Here is a 27,581-nt window from a genome sequence, read left to right on the forward strand (position 1 = left end):
TACTATGTAAATTGATCACTTGGGATAAAGGCGACAGAATAAAAAAGAGCATTCTTCTCTCTGCTCCTTTTCATTCAAGACATATATTACATTTGTATATTAATTTGTATTATTATTATTGTTATCTGTGAATACAATGAAATAAATAAACTAAACTAACACCCACCCACACACACGTGCATCACAAAATAAGAGGTCGCTGTCCATGGTGCTGAAATAACTTAGTTTCCCTTTTTGGAAACTCGTTCTTTTCCCAATAAACAAAAATAATAATAAAAAAGAAATAAACCCACACTTAGAGTGAAGTAAGACACTAAGGGATTAGGGACCGCCCAGTGTAGTGTATGCTCTGAAAGTGAACCAGAATGAAGACACTCCTCCCTTTCTCTTTAGAGAGAGAGAGAGGGAGAGAGAGAGAGAGAAAGGGGGAGGGAGTCAGTTCACACAGGGATAATTACAGTTACACTGTTACTGTTTGTATACAGAGCAAAGCAAAGGGAATGTAAGTAACACGGGAGGGAAAACATCGTCAAAAGTGTGTGAGTCAACCATCATCGACGCTGACGTCCAGCTTTGGCGGAGAGAGACGAGCAGTTTCTCCTCCAGCATCCAATTACCATGGACGAGCTGAGCCTGTGTGGACTCTAGACCCGCTGCCCAGTCAGGAGCGAGGGAGCGAGGGAGGGAAGCGATGCTCTGCCTCATCCGCCTGCAGTGATTCCAAGTAGGAGCTTATCTTCTTTTTTGTTTTCACTGTTTTCATTTATTTCAAGTCCCACGTGAGGAACGAAGGAGTCTGCTGCCGCCACGAACAAGTGTCCGCGCACGCGGGGAAACGGTAGGTCGCAGATGTGCGGTGGTGTGGGGAGCAGGAAAAAAGAGAGAGAGGGAGAGAGAGAGAGAGAGAGAGGGAGAGAGAAAAGGGGGCACAGTGTGCGAGTGGGATAGTGACACGAGAGATTGTCAGAGGTTGTTTGTGAGAGAAACCCCATCTGACAGTTGTTCCAGTTTAATCCCCTAAACCTCCACCTCAGGGATGTTGTTCTGTGTGTGAATGCATCTGCATCCTACAGGAGATTAGACAGAGTGGGAGAGGAAAACAAAAATATTATACAGTAGATATGATGTGTAGGGTTTTGAATATCCTCTGTGATGAAGTTTGAGCTAAACAGTGACGCATGTCAAGAGCACGTAATCTGAATATTGGTGTCATTTAATAAATGAATGTGTTGAATGAATCCATCGCTCAATTAAAACAAATAGTAATTAGAGCTACCATTCAATAGTAATATGTCTTTATCTTTCTCAATATGCTTAGCAACATACAAAAAAAGACCCTAAATTGAGAATACTGTGCAGCTCTACATTTAAAATTACCTCTGTATAATCTATCCCAAACCGTTCTAATATAAAGTCTATTTTTCCAATGTATGCAATGTTCCTTTTTAAAAGATATACTTAAATGGGAAAGACAATTACCCGTTAAAATATAGCTCAATAATCCTATATTAACATCTGTGTCCACTCAGTGTGGACATCATGAGCTTTGTGCAAATAGATATGATAATGGACTGCATGGACTCCATGTGCCAATAACAAAGTGGCCACGGTGTATTTTTATTCAGGATTCAAGATCCTTTATTTATTTGAAGAAAATAATAAAGAAATACTCGCATTGAAGCGAAACTATGTTTCTCACCTGCTTCTGACATGTGCAAGATAACACGGTATAATAATAAATAATAATAATAAAAAAGATTGATCCATATTGAATGAAACAATTCAGCAGCACCGCAAATGATTATTTACTTCAAGTTGTAATCTGAAAAAAATCTGAAAAAACTGAGAACAAAAATGCTGTTAGACTGCGGGGTGTCCCTAATAAACTGGCCTTTTACACTGAACAAAAAGAAAGCAACTTTTCTGGTTGTTTCTCGTCATAAAACGCTATTGAAATCCCATGGGAGTGAGTTATGAAGTGAATGTGGTCGGAGCAGAGATCCTGCAGTGTCTGTAGAGACTGTCTAAAGTTGCTCCCATCATGTCGCAGTATAATCCCACAATAAAACAGCCATCTTATACAATACCAATTTCTCTGCAGAGCCACTGTATATTCCAATCACATGGGGACATTAAAGTGATACTGTTGTGATGGGGGAAAAAATGAAATAGGCCTGTAATAAGATTACTGCTGAACACAGCACTTGCCTCAAAGGGAAGCTGGCAGGGATATTACAGTGACACAACAGGGGATGCCAAGAAGAATGTAGTGTGCCGAGGTCAGTGTGAGCCGACCGACACTGCGTCCGTCTGTTCTGACAATGAGACACGTCATGTTTCCTCATTCTGACTCCTGAGTGTCAAATTCCCTTCCCTCATGTTCCCACTGGTTAATTGCTATTCAGCACATGACACTGTGTGGAGCCAAACAGTGGGGCCCCAGATAGGACCTCGTTTGTTTGACTCCGAGGGTGCGGGTTGGAGTGGAGTGGGAGTGGGGGAGTGTTGGGCTGATATGGATCCGTCTCGTGTGGGCAGATCCATGCAGACAAGTTGACTTCTTACGCCTGGAGAGATCTTTAATTTTTCATTGGCTTGCGTCTGCCAGGCGCTCAACCAAGACTCGCTCGGCTATAATTGTATGGTGTCCAACATAAGACGGACACGGGCAGATGGTAAAGATCATCAGAATAAGAAATGCATGAGGAGGAGGAGGAGGAGGAAAAAGAAAAACTGATTACTTTTACAGTTTCATTATTTTCCATCTGTATCTGCTTCACTGCACAGATAACAACGCAGGCTTCATGGCAGAGTGTAAATTGACACACGTCTGACATCCATCACTCACAGTCAACAGATGCTGACACTTGCATGGCATCATTTATGAGGATGCAGCGGCTTCGCCTGCAGACGTCCAAAATTACAGAAATGCAATATTGCACGGTGATAAGCGGCCGTTATCAAAGCATCGTTCTCATTTCATTTTTGCACACACACACACACACACGCACACACATTTTTATTGCTACTTGAATCATACTTTTGGCTGAATGGTCATAAAAAAGGAGTGATGTTTACAATTCAGATTCACTCAACTAAAACATTGGTGGAAACACAATAACGCTGCAGCTTAAAACAAATCATAATCAAATCTGAGGCCGTTCATGTGAATACTCATTGAATAGAACTGTTCTTGTTCCCGATCATCCATCATCCAACCTGTCGGATTCCAGTGCACATGTGGAAAAAAACACTGAGCCGCAGTTAAATATGACGCATGTGTGTATTCCTGAGCCTTTTCTGGCATTAAAACACTGACATTGTCAGGACCAGTTGTCCTCGTGGAGACCAAAACCTGGTCCTAATGAGGCAGAAATTCATACCCGAGTGCTAAGATAAGTCCAACATTTTGAGAAAAAGACGTTGAAATACTCACATCATTTCAAAATAAAAGTGTTTGTATCGATATGGGACGATTAATAGTTCACACATATTATTATTATCATTAGCAGCAATAGTAATATTGCCAAGATTATTATGCTAATAATAATTCATTTATATCAGTTTATCAACTGTGCTACTGCGTGTATAAAGGACATTGTAGTATTATAAATATGTCATAACTTGGTCTCTCTCTTCTGTCTCTACCTCATCTCCCTCTTTTCCTCTCTGTCTCCCATTTTTCCTTTCACCCCAACCGATTGAGGCAGATGCTGCATATTTTGGAGTCTGGTTCTGTCAGAGATTTCTTCCTGTTGCCTAGTGTTTGCTCGTTGTGTGAAGTGTTGGGTTTTTCTCCTCTCTATAATATTGTAAGGTTTCTATCTTGCTTTGTACATCACCTTGAGATAATGTATGTTGTGTTGTGATTCAGCGCAATACCGCGACAGAGTATTAGGGCCAAACTGAACTGAAGAGTAAACATTTAATCTTTCGAGAATAAACTCGTAATATAAAAAAAGTCATTATATTACGAGAATAAAGTCGTAATATGAATATTAGAATAAAGTCGTAATATTACGAGAATAAAGTCGTAATGTTACGAGAATAAAGTCGTAATATTATGAGAATAAAGTCGTAATATTAATATTAGAATAAAGTCGTAATGTTACGAGAATAAAGTTGTAATGTTACGAGAATAAAGTCGTAATGTTACGAGAATAAAGACGTAATGTTGCGAGAATAAAGTCGTAATGTTACGACTTTCTTTATTCTTTTAATAAAAGAAAAAATATTTAATATTACGAGAATAAACTCGTAATATTAAAAAAGTCATAACATTATGAGAATAAAGTTGTAATATTACGAGAATAAAGTCATTATTAATCAAGCAAAGACGATCAGCTGCAACCTGCTGATTTTAACCTCATTTTTAAAATGAAATGAAATAATGATACTATTACGAGTTTATTCGCACAATATAACAAATTTATTCCCGAAAGATTCAATTTTTTTTTCTTTGTTGTTTGGCCTTAATATTCCATTTTAATCTACAAATAAAACTGAATAGAATGGATTTGACAAGTCTCCATAATTTTAATCCTGATTTATGGTTTGAGTTAGGTCTAGGTTTAGTGCAGCATATGATCCTGGAGACTGGGTTTTAAGGTTAGTGTAAGGAAAAGAAGTCCTTAAGACAAGACTCTCTCTGTCTGTCTCTTTGTTTGTCCACTTTTGCTTTCTTGAACCCACTCCCTCTCCCACAGTCAGAGACTGCCAGTGAGCAAACACGAGGGCGCTGTGACTACACTGCTGAAAACGGAGAGAATTATAAAATCCAAACCACTTCTTCTGCACCGACAAATAACCACTGACTCATACGTTCTGCAGCCTGTCACACATGCATGCGCGCGCACGCACACACACACACACACACACACACAGCTGCTGTCAACAAAATTGCTGTGATCAACTGCATCAACCAAACTTGACAATTAGATTGGATGGTGTGTGTGTGCGCACGTGTGTGTCCACGTGTGTGTCCACGTGTGTCCGTGTGAAAGACGGAGATAGAGAAAGAGAGAAAGAAAACATTGGCATTTGGAAATAAGTGACAAAAGAAATCATGAGGGGAAAAAAGGGAGTAAGTGTCATTGATTTATTTAAAATGTGAATAGTGGAAAATAGTGACAGTTACATTACAAAAGGTGACACCATGAAATAAAAGTGTGACATAATGTCTTAACTACATGCGTGACAAAGACATAAACACACAAACACACAAATTAATACTATTTGTTTTAATTTGAGCAATAATTTGCACAAAAAAGCAGAAATTTGACATTAAAATCCAGTGCAATCAGGAGCTCATTGTGTTAGATCAGTGGTAAATAACATACCTAAATGTCTAAATGCAATGAAGGCAATAAAGTCCAGCCACATGAGGTTAGGTCAGTGGTGTCAAACTATGGCCCCCGGGCCAGAACCGGCCCACCAGAGGGTCCAATCCGGCCCGCTGATCATAATGTGAAAATACCACATTTTCCTGTTCTAGATACCTGTGACTAAATGCTAATGCCTTTGTAGATCTACAAATTGTAAATCCCTAAAATTGTCATGCACACGTATACGTGCAAAGTTTACCCTTCAATGGTATTTACTGTATTTACTGTATACAGTGCTTTACATTAGAGTTGCCATTCACACTTAAGAATTTCAAAACCACCAAACACTGGTATCATCAGCCTGAAACGGCCTGAATCAATTAACCCGAACTCTACTCCATTTTAAAAATAAACAATAATGCAGTTACAAATAGTTCGTTCAGCACTGAGAAAAGTTGTTTTTAGTATTGACTCAAATATCGATTTTTGGCAACTTGCACTAGTAAATGCATTGACACCAAAAACCTCTTAATTCTCCCTTATAGTTAAGCTTAATTAATAATTCATAAAGGCCACCTTATCAAGAAGTGGAGCCCAAATGGACAAGAGCCCTCCATTATTAACAAGCTGTAAAAGCATGAAACGATTAAGGAGATCATTTTCAATTTAAAGCTGTAGTTCATACATTTTAAATAGAAACATGTCTTGGATTAGTGCACACATTGCTGATTTAACTCTCTATCTCACTCTCGGTATAACAGTGTTTTGTTTTTGCGTCTGTGGAGACACAGACTGAGCAGACAAGACACAACTCACAGGTACAAAAATTACCTGTGAAAAGTTTCAGAAGTGGATTCTACTGCTACTGACTTCAGTAGGATTTTAAAACCATATTTTTGAGATTAAGATTCCTTAACTTTGCATTACCGTAATTACACAGGCTTTCAAGAAGCCGGCGAATCATCATGTTGATGATTTTTGGTGTTAAAGGGTTAAAACACACACGTATAAAAACAACAAGCAACAAATAGGATAAAAAAGAAAGAAAGAAAAGTAACAGGGTAGAAAAAGAATGGGGTCCGTTAAATGATTGCACCTAAGTTTATTATAATATTGTGTTTATTATAATATTGTGCAGCTTATGTACAGTAGAGGTTAATTAATGTGTAAGTTCAGGGTGGTTACCATGGCTTCCCATGAATATGATAATATGTGCATTATTGAAAAATGCAGACTCCGCCGACAGCAATGAAATGTTCCCTGAACCACGTGCCTGCATGTGCCAAATACACGTGCTGCTGTTTCCTTCACCACGCAGCTCCAGTTAAGTTTTCTGGACACAGTCTGGACAATGGTATATTACACGTGCACTAAATCATAGAGACCACACTGTTTCGGTAATTACTCAGAAGTCCACAGGGAGCAGTAGATGCCTGAATAGAAAGACAAAATGTCTTTGTCTGCGTTGGAATTCGTGCCCAGGTTTTCCCCTGCATAATATATTAAGCTGTTTTGAAGTCATACATTATTTACTCAGCTATTTAGTCAGACGAGGGAGAGGATTTATAGCAAAGAAAGTACAGTATGACATACACAGAGGCATCGCGCGGCAATAAGATCTTTAGAGTCTCTCTTAAAGCTCTGAGTGATGATGATGAGCCGTTACAATCACCTTTCCTGGACTGCGAGTGCATAAAAGTAAATCTTGTGTGGAAAATGGATATTGATTATGCATTCATATGGCTGCCATTGTGCTTTTAGCTTCAAATTATCCACCACAACTCAAAATGAATGGCACAAATTCCGACGCTCAAGCCACCTGTTGACACTAAGTGGACGATTGAATGTTAATGTTCACAAATCATGAGCGGTTGGTTGGAGTAACCGGGTCCGCCGGTCACATTTCAGAATCTCTGATTGAATGTGAGATTTTGGGGACGGTGTGAGCCTCCATGTTGTTTAGATCGATTACATTTGAGCGCTTCTGCTTGGCCAGTTTACCGTACTCTCCACAAAGCAGGCACATCAGTCACTGCAGTGTACCGTGTTCACGCTTTAAAAAAAAAAGGAGAAAAAAAAGGCAAAGATTTATCGGGGTTTGTCCAAGTACAGGGAGAATGATTGTTGGCTGTGGACTCTGTGCTGGGAGAAGTGGCAGAATGATGCCGCTGCTGCACACACACACACACACACACACACACAAAGTCTCCCAACAATAACTAACATGCACTCATTTACTTTGTATCTCCTCAACAGAGAAACTCACAAATGTAATCTCAAACACCCCCCCCCCCCCCCCCACACACACACACCCCCACCCCAAACATCTGTTTTCACAGTGAAAATCAATGGCTGCCGAGCCCAGCTGGACAGAGCTGTAGTGAGGAAAAAATAAAATCGATGTTGGCTTATTAACTGAGTAGAGCTTTCTTCACTGTTGACACAACAACGTGTGTGTGTGTGTGTGTGAGCATGGGGGAGGGAACTTGTATGTATATCTTTGTGAGGACCAAAAAAATACTTAGTGAGTGTGTTTTTGGGAAAATGACGACATTTTGGCTGCCTCTCGCTGTGTGAACTGTGCTGAGACGTGGATTTAGAGTTAGGGCTAGGTGTTCAGTTGTGATGTTTAAGATTACGATTAGGGGCTTAATGCACGTCCTCACTAAGAGAGTGAGTGTGTGGGAACGTGTCGTTGTCTGCTTGTATCTGATGTGCTGTGTCTGTGAATGATGATGGCTGCTGGCAAGGATGTGTGAGTGCTTAACAGTCTGTGTGTGTGTGTGTCTTACTGTCCCCGCGTGTCTGCCAGTCCCAGTGTTTGTCCCTGAACGCTGTGCACAAGTGCGACTCCATGGGCGTGCTCTGCATTTTCATCAGCGTGTTTGTACGTGCGTGCACGGCGGAGAGTCAATCGCTCTAAGTCAGCGTGTTGCTCCTGGGTTAGCGTCCCCGGCCGTTCGTTCCCCCACAGCCTTGGCCTTAGTATATTTGTGGACAAAAGGATACGGTGAGACAAATGATTTAGCACCCGTCACTCAGAGCAGAAGGACGAGGGACGAGAAAGGAAAGAGGTCAGCGATGGGGAGCAGGGGCAGGCAACATGATGCAAGCATTCAGAGAAATCGTTAAAAAGAAGCTGGAGAGTAAAAAACAAAACAAAAAAAAACACAAAGAAAGCAGATAGAATTTACGATTTTAGCTCTGGGTCATCACATAGCTCAAGCCTGTGTAAGCAATTTTCCCTGGGAAATGACAGCTTCTATTTCAGCAGAGCTGTTTGCCTAACACCAACTCACAGGAACTGCACTTGGCCTTCAGGCTCCGCAATCAGACCTTCCCTCATCACGCACGTTACCATAACAACGAATGAGGCCGACCTGTACCGATGGCAGCACATGGGATGTGAACTCTGCCTCTGCCTGCAGCTCTTTGGCTGTCTGCTGCAACCGACGTACCCTGCTCAGAAAAATTGCCGAAAATTTGAAAGAGAAAGACAGAAAGAAAAAAAACAACTGTCTGTGCTATGAATGTTTGGCAAGCGAGGATGTGATTGTTCAGCGGCGGATGATTTGTTTAGCTTGGGAAAACAAAGCACTATGTAAAGAATAACGAGACAGAATAGGATTTAATAAACAGACTCCGAGCAGAGTCTTGAGTCTGGTACAGAATCATGTTCTCATTGAGAGCGTGAACGCATGTTCTGGGAGATGAAAGGAACGTAAAGAAGCTCGAACAGCCTTTGTGTGATGAGCTGTTTATTAGACTTCCTTTGACATGCGTTGACTGACCTCTGCTGCACCGGGTCTCGGCCACTGGTGTCCTTCAACCGTATGTAAACAACATTAGACTCTAATCGTCCTATTGACATGTTTTCACACACTCAGTTGCAGAGATACAGCAAAGCTTTTAAAGGGAAAAACAACAACGTATAAAGCAGGAAACAGCCGGCAGCTTAGCTATGACACGCATCTGATTGCAGAGATTGCGCATATTCCACAAAGGATTATAGAGACTGAAATGAACAAATTGACCTCTTATCCGCGGGATTTCCGCATCAGCACGACGTGAGAAGGAAAAGGTTGTGAAACACTAGAGAGTACAGTAAAGACATGCTGTATTTAAAGAAGCCTCTGCCTCCATCATTTTATTTTTGTCCTCGTCTTCTTTCTGTTCGCAAACCGTGTCTCTTCACGCTGCATGCGTAGTGTAAGTACGCTGGGGCTTCTTTTTTTCTCTTTCCCATCATTTCTTATCACAGAAATGAGCGGTGAAATGCATAAGCTATTTTCTCTTGCTGGCAGGATGTTATTTGCATTGATGTTGGGCTCAAGTCAACAAACATCAGACCTCGTACGCTGTATATTTTTTTCAGCGAGTGTCTTTCGGGTTTTTTTTCCTCCCTATTCTGACACTTTTCAAATAAGCCAAAGCTATTTAAAAGTCATCACGCCGTGAAAGTGCCAGCAAAACTCAATGACAGACCAAGGCCTTTTGTAAAACTCATTTTTTTTGCACTTTCTCTTCCCCACAATGGAAATACATAATTTCTCTCCACGCTTGTTTGAAGAGCTCTAGAGAGGAAATGGCACACTCTTGTTAATAAGTGTCTCTCTCTCTGTTTTAGCTGAGAGAAAATAAATGACTGAACAAGCTTATGTAGGTCACACAGTGATAATCTAGCTTGTATATCCTCGAAAATGTCTGGGCTGCAGTCTTTTTTTCTCTTTTTTTGGAGGAATCGATTGAGCAATAATTCATTGCAGGAAAAAAGTAAAATCGAGTAATCGGAGAACTAGATTTCTACACCTCCTCTCCACACGCGCTGCTTGAGAGGGAAGGTCTGTGCTGCAGCATCAGCATTGACAAACTCTGCTGTAAAGCAACCTAAAAATAGAGGGGAAAAAAAGAGGGTAAAAGAGTTGGACAATAAAATATTTGTCCATATCAGCAGGAGCATGTCAGAGATGGAAAAACTGCCTCGCTTATCTTGTAGTAGGACCTCAGGACCCATGTTGGGCAAGGAATAAGTTACTTATTACATAATCCTCCTTTTTATAACGTATATTTTGCTTATAAGTTCTACTATGTATTACGGTCGTAAATGCAATCAAAAAGTGATTTCCTTTGGAAATGAACCTACTTTGTTGAAACAGACATCAGCAGTCAAACTGCAAACACGACAAAAAAACAACCCATCAGTCTCTCCTAACTTTGGCTGTTTTCTGCATATTTCTCATTGTGACAGAAAGGAAAACCTTCCATAACATAAAAAATAAACTATCACACATAAAAACACAGGGTTGTCTTCAGCAGAGAGAACTCTGCAGGACTCTGTGGTGATGCACATCGATCCATCACAATAATCAATCAGCATTAAAAGGCCAGGTCAGTCGTCAGCAGCTGATTTGTACTTTTTTTTCATGTCTGCACCTGGACTCACCTCACCCCCAATGCAGCAAAGCAGCTTCACATTGCTTATAATTCTAATCCCTTACACTTACTAAGTAATAACAGTACCATATAATAATAAAATATTGGGCATTACTGCAGAACAGTGCTGAAGACAGAGAGCTCGGTCCCAAAACATCGGTAGATAACGACCTCAGATGAGGCTTAAGAGTCAGAGATTGATGATCGCACTCTTGCCTCTACATCTTTAAAATGCAGCGTGGCTACGCTGAAAATGACTTCTCTGCCACTGAAGCACAGGACTTATATAGGCAGTAAATTACTGGTGTGGGGCTGCATTACCTAAGTTTCTTCAAGAGTTGTGATGAAAATCTCAGACTCTGGCAAAGATAAAGGTTATTGTAAATGTCACAAAGCCCTGAAGAGAGCTCCCGAAATGAAAATCAGGAGGAGGTTAAACACTGTTTTTAGGCTTTAAGCAGTTTAAACGGCTTGTAAGCATTCGTGATGAAGTGGCATAACAATGCACTTTATGTAGACTCTACACTCAATTTGGGACAGCAGCTAATTCCATCATGCGTCAAATAACAACATTTGTGATCTTCGATCGAGCACCTCAAGCCTGTCCCACACTGGAGGATTTTTGTAACCACGGCGCACTTTGTAACCAGTTTTCCGACTGTAGACGATCCAGTCCATTTCAGGGAGGAGACTCCAGGGATTTGGGATCTCACGGAAACTCCGTCTCAGAACGTAAACAGACATGGTCGTCGTCAGTTAATAGCTGTTGCGTGCGTGCGATGTTTTGTGCTGAGAAACGCAAACCACTGTGGATGAAGATGGAATCAACTTGGCTTGTACAAGTCACGGTTCTAAAACAGAAGTACGCAACAACGTGAACTGTTTCCCGGTCAACTCGCTCTCATTGGTTACTGCGGGGCTCTGCTCCGATCACCCACGATTGTCAGAAGGACCAGATCGAGACTGAAATCTAGCCAATTATCCTCTAGTGTGGGCCGGGCAGAGAGGTGTACACCTCAGATCCTGAAAAAGAAAAAAAAGATTCCACAGTGAACTACTGTACTGGAGTACTTGAAGTGATAGTGTAGAGAGAAAACTCATTACACTTTAGAGGTGCTGGACCTGAGGAGCATTGAGGGGGGTGGGGGGGACGGTTGGGGTGGTGGTATCTGCTTCCACTGGCTTGGTTGAAAGGACATAATGTGGGAGAGAGCAGAGTGTAGAGAGAGACCGGTACACCATTACTTTTACTCACTCCTCAGTGCTGCAAACAACCAGAGAGAGTGAGGGGTTAATCTGCTGCGGTATAGTCACTCAGGGCTGCCTCTGCATTTTTACACTATGGGTTTTCTGGTTCTCTGATTTTGCTTCAGCTCAATTCTGTAGATTCCACCATCCATTCTCTACTTGTTGTTATAACATGGTGTCATATATCCTACACTGTACATTTCAGGATTGCATATACTGCAGGGTTCATGGTCCGTGTGACCTCATCTGACAGTGGTTTGAATGTAACAGACATTTGCTGGAAAAGACACACACACTCTCTTTAACTGTGATCATTTGAAGTGTGAGTTATACAGTTGAATACAGTATTCATAATAAAGACAGGGCATGAGTGCTAAATCATTAACATGGCAAAGCTGCAAAGTTACCGTAAATGCAGTATTTATGCAGGAGACATTGCTAAATATTCTAATTTAGAATAAATTACTGTAAAATGAAAAAAAGTAGTGAAAATAGTATCTAAGATGCCGTTATTTACTGTAAACAAATAGTAACTTGTAATGAGGCTAATAGGCAGTAATTTTCTGTGAATACAGTCACATATTTTTACTGTTTTGCTCTAATACTAGATAGTACAAGAAATGCTTGGGCTAAATTCGGATCTTTTGAGATTATTCCGTTTGTGAATACGCGAGACAAGCGTGATATCGGTCTGACAGATCAGTTCAAACACACTGCAAACGGAAGTTTTTATAAGAAACCCTTCATTTCAGGCATCGTACAATTTAATCACTGAACTGCGTTTATTCTCGTAATTAATAAACTAGATAATGTGCAAATCACGCAGAGCGACATGTAAATGCTATCAATTAGCCGTGTGGGTAAGTAAACTGTAAATGAAAGCTAAATGGAGAGTGGAGACATGGCTGAGGTGCTCATGAATGTTTCATAACGATGTGAGACTGGATCAATAAGACGACCGCTTCTCCAAAAAGGACCAAGATTCTGAAAAATGAAGCTCGCCAAAGCACAGTAAATCTACCCGCTGTCAGTGGGGCAGAGTGACAGGCTCAGTGTGACATTTCAACAAGGATTATATCTGCAGACCTGCCGTACCTCTATGTGATTTGCTGCCATTGACGTCCGAGTGAATGAACAATGTGCTGTTGGACAGGAAATCTCAGGTCATTTTGAAGCGCACAGTCAAGCGGAACAATACATCTTCTGCTGAAATTAAAATGAAAAAAGTGCGCGCATGACTTGCCCGGTGATGTTTTTATATCAAAGGAAGATGTTGCTGTGAGGTGTTTTTTTGCAATGAGTTTTTTTCCTTCTTTCTTTTCTTTTATCAGAGGATTAACACAGGATAGCACTCGAGATTGGAGCAGCTAAATGTGGTTTCTGAGATAACGGTGGTCCAAATAACATATGATGCCAAACTGCCATTTTCAAGCTTTGGGTTTTGCGTGTCTCGCTAGCGACCTCGTGTTTCTTTTTCCCCCAAATCTGTGTATGGATGAGAGGGTGGAGATAGGGAAGAAGAGAGGGGTGGATCTGACTGAGAGAGAAACAAAACAGCGTGAATACTAGAGGAAACAATGATCACATTGATATTAGTGACATTCAATTCTGGTGTCCGTATCTAAATCACACCATATACCCTGAGGGATAACCTGCTTTATCATCTATTTGACCATAAATAGAACCATCATTTACAAAAGAGACCATACATTTCACAGGAACATATTTATAATTTAAGAAATCGAGTGAGAATGATCGTCACACCCTCGGCCTGTGAAGGCCATTCGTGAGAATACAGATTCCAGGAACGTCCACATTGGATTCATTGACACCTTGTCCATATTTGTATGCAGACAGTGGTCAAAACAGTGCCTCTAAATCTGTTGCAGCACCTGTGTGTTTCCCTTAGTGAGACAGAGAGGCAGAGAGACTCTACAGACGTGGAGTGTATGTGTTTGTGCATGCATTAAAAAGACAAGAGAGAGCTCCTTGAGGCAACCTGTGCATCTTTTATCACATCTTTAATTAATTGAAGCCCATAATAGAAGCTGCTGCAATTCCACTGAATAGAAAACAGGCAGGGATGAGGAGATACTCTTATTTTCATTTTTTTTTTTTTCTAATCAATTCTCCCTGGCCATTTCACAGTCATATCTGCGGCTACTGTCAATCATCATAACTGAGGTCACAAACTCACCTTTTTCCCCTGTCTTCTCTTCTTCTTTAGGTTCTACCTGTGGTGCTCTGCTGTAAAACCACTATGGTCCTCTTGTGGTCCTCCAGATTGGTCCTGCTCACTTTAGCACTCATCCCTCATCCATGTCAGGGATGCCCCCCTGACTGTCGCTGCTACAGCCTCACAGTGGAGTGTGGCTCTCTCGGGATCAAAGAAATCCCACAGGGCATCTCCTCTGTGACAGAGGTCAGTTTGCTCATCAGCAGTCACGTGCTGCTAGTTCACTGCAGCCGACCCTCTCTTCCTTCCTCACGACTGCCTATGTATCACTTAACTTCCTCTTTGATTCGCTCTTATTACACCTCTTTGATGGCCTGAGGTAAGGGCTGTGCCGCTGGCTGTGTAATTATTTATTCTTGCTCAGAAAGTGACTCATGCACACCCTCTGATCATGTTGTCAAATATCACACCGTCTTTTCCTCTTGGGTTCAGGCCCTAAACCGTCACTGCAGCTTATGCATATTAATGAAAAGCATGTACCACATAAATTGCTCCATTAACCTCATTCAGCAGGTCTGTGTCTTCGATCATACTTTCCCTCGCTGAAAAACACCACCGATGAATGCACATTTCCAATCAAAGGAGAGACATTTGCATTGTGGATCAAGCCGGGAACACACTTATTACTCAAACAGCTCTAAACACTCTTTTTTTGTTAGTTTTAAGATGTTTGTTTCTGCAGCATCTGGTGACAAAAACTCAACCACAAAACAGGGAAAAAGCTGCACAACCCACTCAGTCAGTGTCATCATTACATGATCCCTAACAAGCTCATTCTACATTGTTTGTACTGCCCACATTAACATATATTGAAAGCTCAGCACAAGCCTGTGAGAGCAGATAAGTTTAAAGGTTGCCCCTCTGCTAATGTACTCTATGTTGCTCAGGGCTGATACACTTTTTCTACCCACGGAGCACAGCGACAGACCAGATTCTCTTTCTTGTTCTAAACAAACGCTAATTCAAACATCACATACAGTCTTCTCGAATGCAATCAGTCTGTGGCTGTTCCAGTAATTAAATTCCCTTCTCTTCTTTCCTCTAAAGACCATCTTCCTCCAGGACAACGCAATAGTACAGATACGTCTTCAGGACCTGACTCGCCTGGGCAACCTCCATTACCTGTACCTCCAGAACAACAGCATCTCAGCCCTAGAGCCCGGAGCCTTTCTCAGCCAGGGGCAGCTTCTGGAGCTTGCCCTCAATGGCAACCTCATCCACCTGGTCACCCCTGACATGTTTCGGGGTCTGGAGCACCTCCGGATCCTCTACCTCGCCAGCAACCAGATCACTCGAGTGCAGGACCACACCTTCAGGGGACTGCAGGTCGGTCACACAGATGGCTATGATTAATGCACATTTTAAAAAAACCTCAACCCTAATCCTTGGGGTGAAGTTGACAAAGAAAAAGCTTAGTTTTTACCAGTAGAAGTCAAAGCAATTCCAATATGGGACAGGGTTTTTTGTGGATTATATAGATTGACGTCTGCGACTGTAAATCCAGTTCATGACTGCATGTCTGACTAATCCCTACAGTACAGCCTACAGTATGCCTGCTGCGAGGAATCATAACACTATAAAAGATGGCCACCAGCATGTCTCTTGTATTTGCCCAGTGGCCCATCTGACCAGCGGGGTGGTACACAGCAGTCAGAGAGAATATAAATAGGTAATAAAAAAGCAATTTACCTTGATGTCCTCCTTGCTCAGTCCGTGTAGTCGCCGGTGCCTGATCTAACTAGAGAGCTTAGACATGGTTTATTAATCCCACACTGTGACATTTTTGACACATCCTTTGACCGACTTTTTTTTTGATCTGGCAGTTATCGAGACATTTCCAGTACTGCGAGACTGTCTGTTTCTGTACTTTCTAATAACAAGTGCAGAATTATGTAATTAATCACTTCAGTACTAAGTGAACTCTGAAAGGAGTCCGGATGAATTGAGTCTTTCTACCTAACATTTCTATTCCTCCTTCGCCTTCACCTTACATCTGTCACATTTCTCTCCTGTAATGTAAGTCTTTTTGATGTGTGCAGCGTCTGCAGGAACTCCACCTGCAGGAGAACAGCATAGAGCTGCTGGCGGAGCAAGCCCTGTCAGGCCTGTCATCTCTGGCTCTGCTGGACCTCAGCAGAAATCACCTCCGCACCTTGGGAGCGTCGTCTCTCAAGCCGCTTGTCAGCCTGCAGGTGCTTCGTGTCACAGGTAGGCACAGAAAGGACAGAATTCCTAAAACTCCTTATGTCTTGTGGTATTATGACACAACCCTTTAAGATTGAATGTAATGGCGCCACAGACCAATTGTGAAGAGCTGTCAGAGCAGTGAAATCCACACATTACCCACTGCAATTTGAAACAAGCCACAACCAACAGACTGTTGTCAGTGGAAAATCACCTACTCTTACACATATAAACCTAATACTTAAAACTGGTGCATATGTTCCAATGATAAACAATGTGAAAATGGGCTCTTTCATGCAATACTATCAGACCTGACCCAGGGAGTGTTTGTGTTGGTATACAGCTGCAGCACTGGGGCAGGTAGGGGTGAGAAAGGGTGTGTCTGATGTGTGATCAATGATTTGAATGTCATGGACATTTGTTTCAATTTAAAAAAAGAAAAGCATATAGAATAAACTGACTTCTCTTCTTCAGAGAACCCATGGCGCTGTGACTGCGCTCTTGGCTGGCTAAGAACCTGGATCAGTGAAGACGGGCAGCGTCTGCTGAGCTCTGCTGAACAGCGTCAGCTGATGTGCTCTGAACCACCGCGTCTCTCCCACCTCAGCCTGGTGGAGGTGGCCCCCAACAGTCTGGTCTGCATTCCCCCTGTGGTTCAACTAGAGCCCAGTCACCTGACTGTGCGACTAGGGGAGAGCCTCAGAGTGTCCTGCCAGGCCTCGGGTTACCCTCAGCCTCAGGTGACCTGGAAGAAAGCCTCCCATGGAAAAGCCCAGTTATCCCCACGAGGTCTGGTTCAAGAGCTGGGGCCCAATGGCGAGCTCTTCAGGCCTGGGTCTGGAGGAGTGGTAACAGCCCTGCCCAGCAGTGGCGGCATTACGGGCGGAGGTGTTGGCATGATCCACGGGCTGGTGCGCGGAACTGAGGAAGGCGGCGAAAGGGACAGCTTTGACCCTGACATGGGTAGTGGCATGTTGTTTCTCAGCAACGTGACTGTCGCACACGCTGGACGCTACGAGTGCGAGGCTTGGAACCCGGGAGGCGTAGCCAGAGTTACCTTTCACCTGGCTGTCAACATGTCCTCTTCTTCACATTCATCCCAGTTCTGGCCTCGTTTGCACACACACTCCTTTTTTTCCTCTTCATCCAACTCCTTCTATCAGCCAGATGTTGTGGATGTGAGCCAGGAGCCGCTGTATGAGCAGGACAGCATGGATTTCAGTGCTCTGGGCCCTGCCACCCAAACCGCCATTGCAATTGGCATCTCATTGTTGGCACTTACTGCTGTTCTGCTCCTGATAATGATCTACACTCGTCACCAGCAGTACCAGAAAGAGGAAAGAGGCTCCTTCTGTGCCAGCAAGGAAGAAAGCATCCTTTATGTGAACGATTACTCTGATGGACCCACCACCTTTGCTCAGCTGGAGGAGTATCGCGACGACCATGGCCATGAGATGTACGTCCTTAACCGAGCCAAGCCTGTTATGGGGTCCACGTCATCCAGGTGTCCCATGATGAGTGGGTTCGTCCAGCAGAATGGTATGAAGGAGGCTTTGCTGGACCACGAAATGGTGCAGACACTGACCAGATCTGGGGGAATGGGGCTTTGCAGAAACCCAGCAGACGGAGGAGAGGGGCCCCTTACTACAGACCCGGAGGAGCACTTCCTCAGTCAGAGTCTCCTCTTTGGATCACCGGTTGCGTATGAGATCCACTGCTAAGGGGTTTTTATTGTGTTCTGACATGAAACAATAATGCTGATGGATTAATTAAAGACATTGAAGGAAATCACCTTAGTGCACTAATGTGAACTGGCAGATTTATATGTGGGTCCTAGTGGGGGGGGGATGGGGGCAGGTGTCAATTAGATGTTGCCGGGGGAAATCCTGGATCCCAACCAGCCTCACAAAACATTGTCATCTGACTGATTGATTGATGAACAGTTGTAAATTGAGGGGAAAATAACAACTGAACAGAACCATTGTCTCCACATCGACCACTTAAAGCCAATTACAAGTGACTAACTGTATTACAAATGGTTAGTGTGACAGTTAATCCGTGTCCTTACAAAAGAGGCTGCAACTGTGCAGAATAAATTATGGATTAAAGCAGTGATTCATATTTTTTACTGTTTTTTTTCTCCTTAAGCTTTGTGTGTTCTGTCTGTGTTTTGTGTAAATATGATGACGTTAAATTTCACTGTGATGTACAGTTGTTGTTTTGTGGACCCTGTTAAAAAAGAGTTACACCTAAATGAATCTTCTCGCTGAAACTGCACTGTCATTACCCATATGAGTGAATGGGTGATGGCGTGGGAGGGTGGATTTAGAGGTGCAGCTGTAAGACTCTTATGAAACCATAGCATTTGCATCCTTTGATGTTAACGTTTTTTTTATTAACAATAACAATAATGGTCATTTTTATAATTTGAACTTGAATTTTCGGTGGGATTAACTGCATTAACATCAGTTTGTACCAACCATAATGTAAATATTGCAGATTTTGTCTTCATAATAAAATGTATATATAAAAAAAAAGGAAAAATAAACTGTGTTTGATTTCTTACTAGGTCAGCGGGTTGCTCTAACAGATGCTCTGTTCTGCTAAATCAATTTGAGCTGTAAAAGCTTAATTTTTTCCCTCCCTCTTTCTTCTCTTGCACTTATGAGAGCAGCACAGTTGCTGTGTACAAATCAGTGTTTGGGGGGGTTGTCATGGTCAATAAAGTCTTTATTTCTAGAGTCTGATGGCACTGCTAGCACTGTAGTATCAGGTGTGCTTTCAGAACTACCTGTAGACAGGAGAAGAAGGGAGAGTGCTGTTGAAATGAGCCTTTAAAATGCTCTTTATTCTTCATAACAAAGAGCGTATTGATCGTCATTCAACGGTATATTGTAATTCTTTCAAAATTTCAGGTTGTACATCTGTGTTAAATGCCACAGTCATTTCATTTATGAACCCCATCACAGACTCGTGTTACGATGATAATATTTCTTGCCATGAGAATTTAAAAGCTATCGATGGGTGAGCCCCGCCGAGTCTGACAGGGATTTGATTTCGCTCTCTGGCAAGGACACTGATTTGGCCAACTTCAGAATCTAGCAACTTTTGTATACATCCAATATGGAGCTGCTATCTTTCCATTGGGCTAGGCAACAGTCACTAGACAATATTATTAGATAGCAGTGGCGGACGAAGTACATAAACCACATACTTGAGTAAAAGTTGAGAGATCTAATGTAAAATATTACTCCAGTAAAAGTGGAAGTACTCCCTTTAAACGTCGAGTAAAAGTATAAAAGTACTTGGCTAGTAATTTGATGTAATATGGTTCAATGTCAATACAAATGCAACATAAATATAGAATAAAATACAGTCCAATGTAATATTTACAGTAACATTTAACAGTGCTGTGTGGTCATTGAGATTTCGATTTAAAAATGTGGGAGGGAGTCTGTGTTTCGGAGGTCAGGAGGGAGGGAATTCCAGAGCTGGGGAGCAGAGCAGCTGAATGCTCTGGTGCTCCCCATGGTGACAAGAATGGCAGCAGGGATAGTGAGGTGGATGGAGGAGGAGGATCTGAGTGCGCGGGCAGGAGTGAAAATATGGAGGAGATCTGAGAGGTACGGAGGTGCGAGGTTGTGTATGGCTTTGGAAGTGAGGAGCAGCATTTTATAATTGATGCGTTGTGTGATGGGAAGGCAGTGGAGCTGCTGTAGGACAGGTGTGATGTGATGGATGGAGGAGGGTTAGTGAGATGATACGGGCAGCAGAGTTCTGAACCAGTTGCAGTTTTTTAAAGGGGGGCCCGACAGAAGTGAGTTACAATAATCCAGATGGGAAGTTACAAAGCTGTGGACCAGGATGGCAGTGGTGTGAGGAGTGAGAGAGGGGCAGAGACGGTTGATAGAAAGAGAGAGTGCTGTCGAGGATGACACCCAGACTCTTTACCAGAGGAGAGGGGGAGATGGAGTTTGAATAAGGTGGATTAAATGCCAATTAGAAGTAATTCTTTTTTATTGCTGTTTAATTTAGGGAAGTTTGAGGTGAAGCAGGACTTTATTTCAAGGAGACAGTTGGTGAGGAAGCAAGGTGGGAGAGTGAAGTTGGGTTTGGTGGACAGGAAGAGCTAGGTGTCATCTGTGTATACTGTGTAGCAGTGGAAGTGAATGTGGTGTTTATGGAAGATATGGCGGAGGGGGAGAAGGCAAATGATAAAAAGCAGGGGCCCCAGGACAGAGCCTTGGGGCACACCTGTGGTGACGGGGACTGGATCAGATGTGAATGATTTTAACTAAATGAAGTGACTGCGGCCGGAGAGGTAAGATTTAAACCAGGTGAGGGGTGTGTGTGAGATGGAAATATTACCCGTTCTTACAAACCGCTTTGAATCAGTGAGCTATGACAGGGATGGTAAATCAGAATAAAAAAAATAAAAAAACTAGATTAGTAGATTTCATAACAACCATGACAGTATAGTCCAAGTAATAAGAAGTGCCTGTGAAATCATTGACTTATTATGAAGTATGTTCTTCGAGGCTTCCTCACAGAGTGGCCAATTACTATGAAAACTGCAACATCACCACAGACCGCTGAGCTAATACCACAGACAGAAGTAAATCACTTCATAAACATTGAATAAAAACACACAAAGATCGAAGCCCATCTCAACGCCTCCTTATCACAGAGGAAGATGTATTGTACAGCCTCCCCCACACAATGGAACGTGAAATATTCTTCCAGTTGTGCTACAAAGCAAATTGATTTCCTTTGTGCTCACTGTGATACAATACTCGGGCTGTCTCATTTCATGTCCAGCACAGCTCTGTATACAACCGCTGACAAAGGCACATTGGATTGGGAACAGTAGATGTTGCTGTTATTGGTCGAGTCTGTATTTCTCTATCGGCAGGTGGGCATAAGGACAGAAACACGCACAATAATCCTGCAGCAAATCTAAATATAGTAGAGCTCAGACTGCTCAGGTGGTGTTGAGACTAGCTTGACATGCATTTTTGGATGTGATCGGTCTCGTATAAAGTACTCTGAAGGGATACTTGAGTAAAAGTACAAGTATCGTACCAGAAAATGACTTTGGTAGATGTTGAAATCACTTTTTATGATGCTACTTACGTAAAAGTCTTAAGAGTATATGACATTTATTGTACTTAATCCTTTAACACCTAAGCCTCAAAATGTCCTTCAGGACTTTTTTGCTTAATGTCCTGTGAGTAAGTGCTTTTGCCCATTTTTCCAGAATAACTTTCTATATCTGGCAGTTATTTACAATTTACTAAATGTTAAAATAGTGTATTAACTATTTAAAATGAATATTTAAAATGAAAAAATACACTGTAGTTGTACAGTTGTGTTAAATTTGAACAGCATATATTTGAAATAACAATTGTTTTTTTTCCAACTCTCTCCACTCTTGTGACAAAGACGCAGATTTTTTGTACGATGTATGATTTTGTACTTTCGTACAGTAACAAAGTATTTGTATTTCACATTATATTGTATTGTATTTGATTAGTGACCTCTATGACTGATTCAAAAGACAGAGAATTATGCAAAAAGCACAAGCACACAGCACAAGCACAGAGTCTGTGTTTAAAATGCTGGAATGCACATTTAGTAGCTGCCATTAAAAACAAACATCTGAGTCTGTATTTGTTTATGCTTGTGTTGGATTTACTCTTTTAGTTTGTGGTACCAAAACATTTCAGGGACAGTCAAGGACACTTGTCAACATGAAAAATGTAATTCTTTTTTTTTTGTTTTTGTTTTTAAAAAAAGGAAGAAGCGAGAAAGTAGCCGATGATGTCAGCCACTCTGAGGAATCTTGACTGGCAGATTTTGGTTTATTCCCAAAGGTTGACGTAATCCCATCAATCAGCATGAGAGGAAGAATGAGAGCTCACGTTTCTCATACTAATGGTGTTCTTTATTCACTTATCTCCTTGCCTACTGCTGACAATCTGCTGTCATCTCTTTGAACGGGGTTCTATACAAGGGAACAAATGCATATAAGGTCAAAGATGAAATATCTGAGATTGAATTATTGATGCAATTCTACCTGGAGACACAGAGGTTTATATATATATATGTATATATGTATGTATATACAGTATATATATGTATATATATATATATATACATATACATATATCTACATATCAGATATATATATATATATATATATATATATATACAAGCTTGTACTAAATTCTTGCAATTTTGTTTAATAAATAGTGTTGAAATTGTGTCTTTTAGGTTAGTGGCTATTCACAGCCAACAAAAGCCTTAGCTTTATTAATGTTAAAGAAAAGAGTGTGCAGTATATCACAAAAGGCATGTGTCTCACAGAATTTGTGTACGTGCACCTGCAGAGAAAAGTGGTCGAGAATCAGAAGAGACCGCAATCAGCCCTGTTTGTGTTCATTCAAGTCCCACAGCGATATGTTTCTCAAGGAACTGTGCAATCATAAGTCCCACAATAAAATACATTTTCCTTTTAAAATGGAGGAATGGGTGCATGCTGATTTCTATTCAAGGCATGAATGAACAGCGTGTGATTTCTCGCGCAACGTTACATGACTGAAAGCAAACAAAATCACCTTGGGTCAATAGTACATTTTAAGCCGACAATGAGTCTGTCAAACAGACAATCAATATAAAACTCTAAAGAAGTCTCTCTCTGTGTGTGTGTGTGTGTGTGTGTGTGTGTGTGTGTGTTGTGTTTTCGTTTTGAAAGCCTACAGGGCTGCTGAAGTCTTGTGGAGGGAGAGGGAAAGAAAACATCAATGAATCATACTGAACTTGAGTGTCTGGCTGATTTCTGCAGACCAATTTTTTTTTTCCTTGGTCTTCAGTTGTGCTTTCTCTGCTAATGGCCCTGAGTTCTGCCAAACACAAACATCACAGTAATTGGTCACCTGAGGAAAAGAGCATTTTGATGCGAGTGCAGAAAAACACAACAAAAAAACCTTTTAATTAAGTTTAGCATCACACCACAGTCGCAATTGTACCACTTTCCCAGTTCGTTTAAAGTGGAACAAACGACTCAAATGCCAAACCATTTCACCACACTCTGGCATTTTAAGTACTGTAAAACAGCCCTCATCAAATCATCATTAAACACTCCACATGCACACAAATACAGCATCCAAAACACAAAAACTAGTGAGTTGTTTTGTGTTTATTATTTTTATACAAAATCCGAGGACAGAAACGGGACCAAAGGCTTATAATTTATAATAGTTAACAGACGTTGCGTTTCCATATAATCCAGATAAATCCGATTTGTGTTTTTAAGCCTATTATTTCTATGACGTACAGATCATTAGAACAGCCACAAGAAAACCAGCAACAAGTCTCAGACTCACTTCTGCCATGCTACGGAAATGCTAAGGAAGAAGAAAGTAGAAGGTGTGCATCGTTCAGTCAGCACTGGCTCTGTGTCAGTACCTGATGCAACCACGTTAAAATAAATAGAACTGTCTCATTGATATGCTTTTCCAGCGGGAGTAAGTGAGCCTAACGCATGCTTCGCTATGGTACGTACTCGAATTTGCTGTATCGGTATCGGACACAGGCCACACGGTGTTGTAGTGGTTAGCACTCTCTCCTTGCAGCGAGAAGACCCGGGTTCGAGCCCCGGTTGGAACAAGGGCCTTTCTGCATGGAGTTTGCATGTTCTCCCCATGTGTGCGTGGGTTCTCTCCGGGTACTCCGGCTTCCTCCCACAGTCCAAAAACATGCAATGTGGGGATAGGTAAATTGGACACTCCAAATTGACCATAGGAGTGAGTGTGAGAGTGAATGGTTGTTTGTCTCTATCTGTGTGTGGCCCTGCGATGGACTGGCGAACTGTCCAGGGTGTACCCCGCCTATCGCCCGATGTAGCTGAGATTGGCACAGCACCCCCCGCGACCCTCTGGTGGAGGATAAAGCGGTAGATGATGACTGACTGGTATCGGACACAAAAAAAAGTGCTATCATCCCGTCCCTATAGTCCTGTGCAACAGTGCGAAATTGACGTCACCCACAGTCACTTGCGAAGTTCTCGCCAACAATCGACGGACTGGCTATCGAGACCCACACACACAAACGAGTGACTATTGACTTGTAAAGAACTCAGGTCTCTCTTTGACTGATTTTCTGCTTCTTTTTCTAATTATACTGTGGAGAATCCTCGCCACAACAGACCTAACAACTTCCCGTACACAATGCACTGGCCTTGATGTTGCTGCTATAGTGTCGTCGCCAGTTCCCTGTGATCCCATTCAAAACTTCACACAGAAACAATGGGAGACTGGTTATTCTTCTCCCCCTGGTCATTTTTAAATTGTCACCCTCTGTTCCCTAGTACCGGATTTATTGTTACTGTAGTGGAATCAAGCCACCCTGAGTTGAAATGAACTAATATGGACCATGAGAGGTGGTGATGACATATGGGTTTAATGGACATGGTGGTCCGTGAGAAAGAAACCATTGGGAACATTGTACAGTCAAGTATTGCATGTGGTCGTAAAACTTAAAACTGCTCTTAAATTGCTTTCTACCTCCAGCGCATCTTATTCAGTAGACTGTAAATAACATATATGTGAATCCCATAGGTGTTGTTATGACACTGATGGAAATGATACTTCGGCAGTGTCCTTCGTTCCTCACCGTCACGGTGGCTGCTCCCCCACCCCCACTCCACCCCGGCCAATCCCTAAGCAGGGATAGGTCATGTGGTGTAATGTGAGTGGCTGTATGGGTTTGTAGAGCTTGTCAGCACTTACTGTATCTGCCATGTATCAAGCAGCTGAAAACTGAACAGTGACGCTTCCTCTCGTTGTCATGCCAACCAATGGCGGAGGGGTGAGGGGGTGTCGAGCGCCGAGTCGTGTCGAGCCGATTTTCAGCCTTTGAAAGACGCATTAGGGATGAAATAAAAATGGTTTGACAACAAAGAAAGTGTATAAAGAGTGGATGTTGTCCTCGGGTTTGCAGGTTAAAGCTAATCAGGAAGTAATTATATATTAATTGCCCACTAGGGTGTAACTCCACTCCTTCTCTCTTGATTAATAACATCAGTAAACACTTTCCTGAGTAGTTAATAGTTTTCTTCAATAGAATATAATCATACAGTCATTTTGTCAATAATGTTCCCAAAATAAATGACAAAACAATGATATTGACATCTTGACCTTGACGCCTGAAGACAAGTCAGCAGCAACAACCCTTTGCAAATGGAAAAGGTCATAGTCCCTATGTTATTAATCCATTTACACTATTTATTTAAACATCATAAACGTGAGTAACTTATAACTCCACGTTTGAACAGAAGCCAGAAAACATTAGGCTCCTGCTGAGCTGGAACATGCACCAATGATACATAAGTCAGTACTGAAAGTGACTCGGCTTTTTTTCCCCAACCTTTATGGTTGTAAGATAAAAAAATCTTTCTTGATGGTTATCATCAGCCTCTAAATGACCAAACTCAACATATCCCCCTTTGCACTCCAAGCAGCTCAAAATTGAGTTGTTGCTGCAATAAGTTGAACCTTGTCAACGGTGCTATAGAAGCATGAAATAGATATTGATCCCTGTGTGCGTTTCTTATTTTCTTCAACATCTTCTCTCTATTAATGGCTGTAGATGTGGTTGTAAAGTACAGCCCAGCGTAATTATCCAAACCTGTATTTTTATTTGGTTTTCGTGCCAATTGCAGTTTCATCACATGAAGCGATCGATAAAAAGTCTTCAGACTGGATCAAAAATATCAAACCTTTTCTCTGAACAATTAATCAGAGTGATCATTAATTCCACTCGAGTGATGCTGATACAGAATGTCAGCAGGACTGTTTACAGACGGGTAGACGGGGGTTTTAAATGGAAAAAAAAAAACAGCATCAAAGATTAATAGAGAATTGATAGAATCCTGAAATTTGAAAGTTTCGGAGTGAGTGCACTGATTGGACGTACATCAAAACTGTCAAAGTCACATTCTCTGGATGAGGGAAAACATCCATGCTCTTCAATATTTATAAAGTTCAACCAAACATTTCACAGATAACTGATTTATGTCATTCAAGGATACTGTCAAGGTTGCACACGCCTGGTGTTTTTCTGCTTGTGGAGGTGGAAGTCACATTTGGAGGTTATCGTCCTCTTGTAAGAGTCAGACACTGAACCTTTATATTTTATTCAGATACATTCAGTGTCGGCTAAAACTCTAAATTTTGTGTATTTCTCATTTTTTTTCCGGCAGATGACGAGAACACAATGCTTCTTGACCCAGTTTGACCACATTGCAGGAATGCTGCACCGTGCTGGCACTGATATTTAAAATAATGATCCTGAACCCTGGCAGAGCCTCATCAGCAAACAGTGAACACAGCCTTGTCCTCTGGCTTTTTCTATCACTAGGAGACTGCTAACATTACTTTTTTCAGACACTAACTATAATAAAGAGAAATCCACTGATACATAACCAGCATATTTGGTGCTTTTGTCCCTTTTGAAGCCACTACTGCCCATCTCAGGTGCTCCAGTATGTGTGCATAGCTGTAGAGAAAGAAAAAATAGGGTATTTACTGTACAGTAGGTTATTGTTGACCTTAGAACAAATTAAATTGTAATATAACATTGTAATTTTCCAGACACAGTGGGAGTGTGACTGATGTTCCTATAAGGGGAAATTAAATTATGATTAGGGAGTACTTAGTAAATATAGTAGATTTAATGTGAGGTGTAAAGTAAATACATTAAACATATACATTGTGCAAAAAAAAAAATTGGATTTTTGTTTTAAGCCTTTTAGTGATGCAAGTACTGCTACTACGATCAAGACTTTGGCCCAATTGCATTTCTAATTTTTGTCCCTACCCTTACTGAGTTACCCAGCTAACAATTTAGTTGTGGGAATGTTCCCTGAAAGTTTGCCCTAGGTTGTCCTACGGTTGTCATGGAGATTATTCCTCACGTTGGCTTTTGGTTGCACATTCGGTTCCAGGAACGTTCCCCTAACATTATGTACTAGTCACAACCTTCATTCAACTGTTTGTAGAACGTTCTCTTTTGGTTGCATTTACGTTCTCCTAACGTTACTTGTGTCACAACCTTTGTTGAACATTCTCTTGGTTGCAGGGGAAGCCCTGTGAAGT

The 27,581-nt window shown here is 41.7% G+C and overlaps 1 protein-coding gene across 2 annotated transcripts; it reads left to right on the top strand.

Moving 5' to 3' along the window:
- Window positions 1-435: 435 nt before the first annotated feature.
- lrrc24 (leucine rich repeat containing 24) lies at window positions 436-18,918 on the top strand. Of its 2 annotated transcripts, none has more exons than XM_058637486.1 (5): window positions 436-838; window positions 14,233-14,427; window positions 15,289-15,567; window positions 16,281-16,449; window positions 16,900-18,918. In XM_058637486.1, exons 2-5 carry the CDS (start codon window positions 14,266-14,268, stop codon window positions 18,144-18,146), a joined length of 1,857 nt encoding a protein of 618 aa, XP_058493469.1. In that variant the 5' UTR covers window positions 436-838; window positions 14,233-14,265; the 3' UTR covers window positions 18,147-18,918. The 2 variants fall into 2 exon arrangements, with proteins under 2 accessions (XP_058493469.1, XP_058493550.1); XM_058637567.1 differs by having other exon boundaries at window positions 436-724.
- The last annotated feature ends 8,663 nt before the right edge of the window (window positions 18,919-27,581 follow it).

The sequence above is a fragment of the Solea solea genome, chromosome 1 (assembly GCF_958295425.1).
Source record: "Solea solea chromosome 1, fSolSol10.1, whole genome shotgun sequence".
Lineage (NCBI taxonomy): Eukaryota > Metazoa > Chordata > Actinopteri > Pleuronectiformes > Soleidae > Solea > Solea solea.

What these genes read in the sequence shown, in the direction of transcription:
- lrrc24 (XM_058637486.1), top strand. Translation starts at nt 14,266, where the DNA reads ATGGTCCTCTTGTGGTCCTCCAGATTGGTCCTGCTCACTTTAGCACTC. An exon ending in ACACCTTCAGGGGACTGCAG is followed by an intron (nt 15,568 to 16,280) that starts GTCGGTCACACA and finishes TGATGTGTGCAG; the next exon opens with CGTCTGCAGGAACTCCACCT. An exon ending in GCAGGTGCTTCGTGTCACAG is followed by an intron (nt 16,450 to 16,899) that starts GTAGGCACAGAA and finishes TCTCTTCTTCAG; the next exon opens with AGAACCCATGGCGCTGTGAC.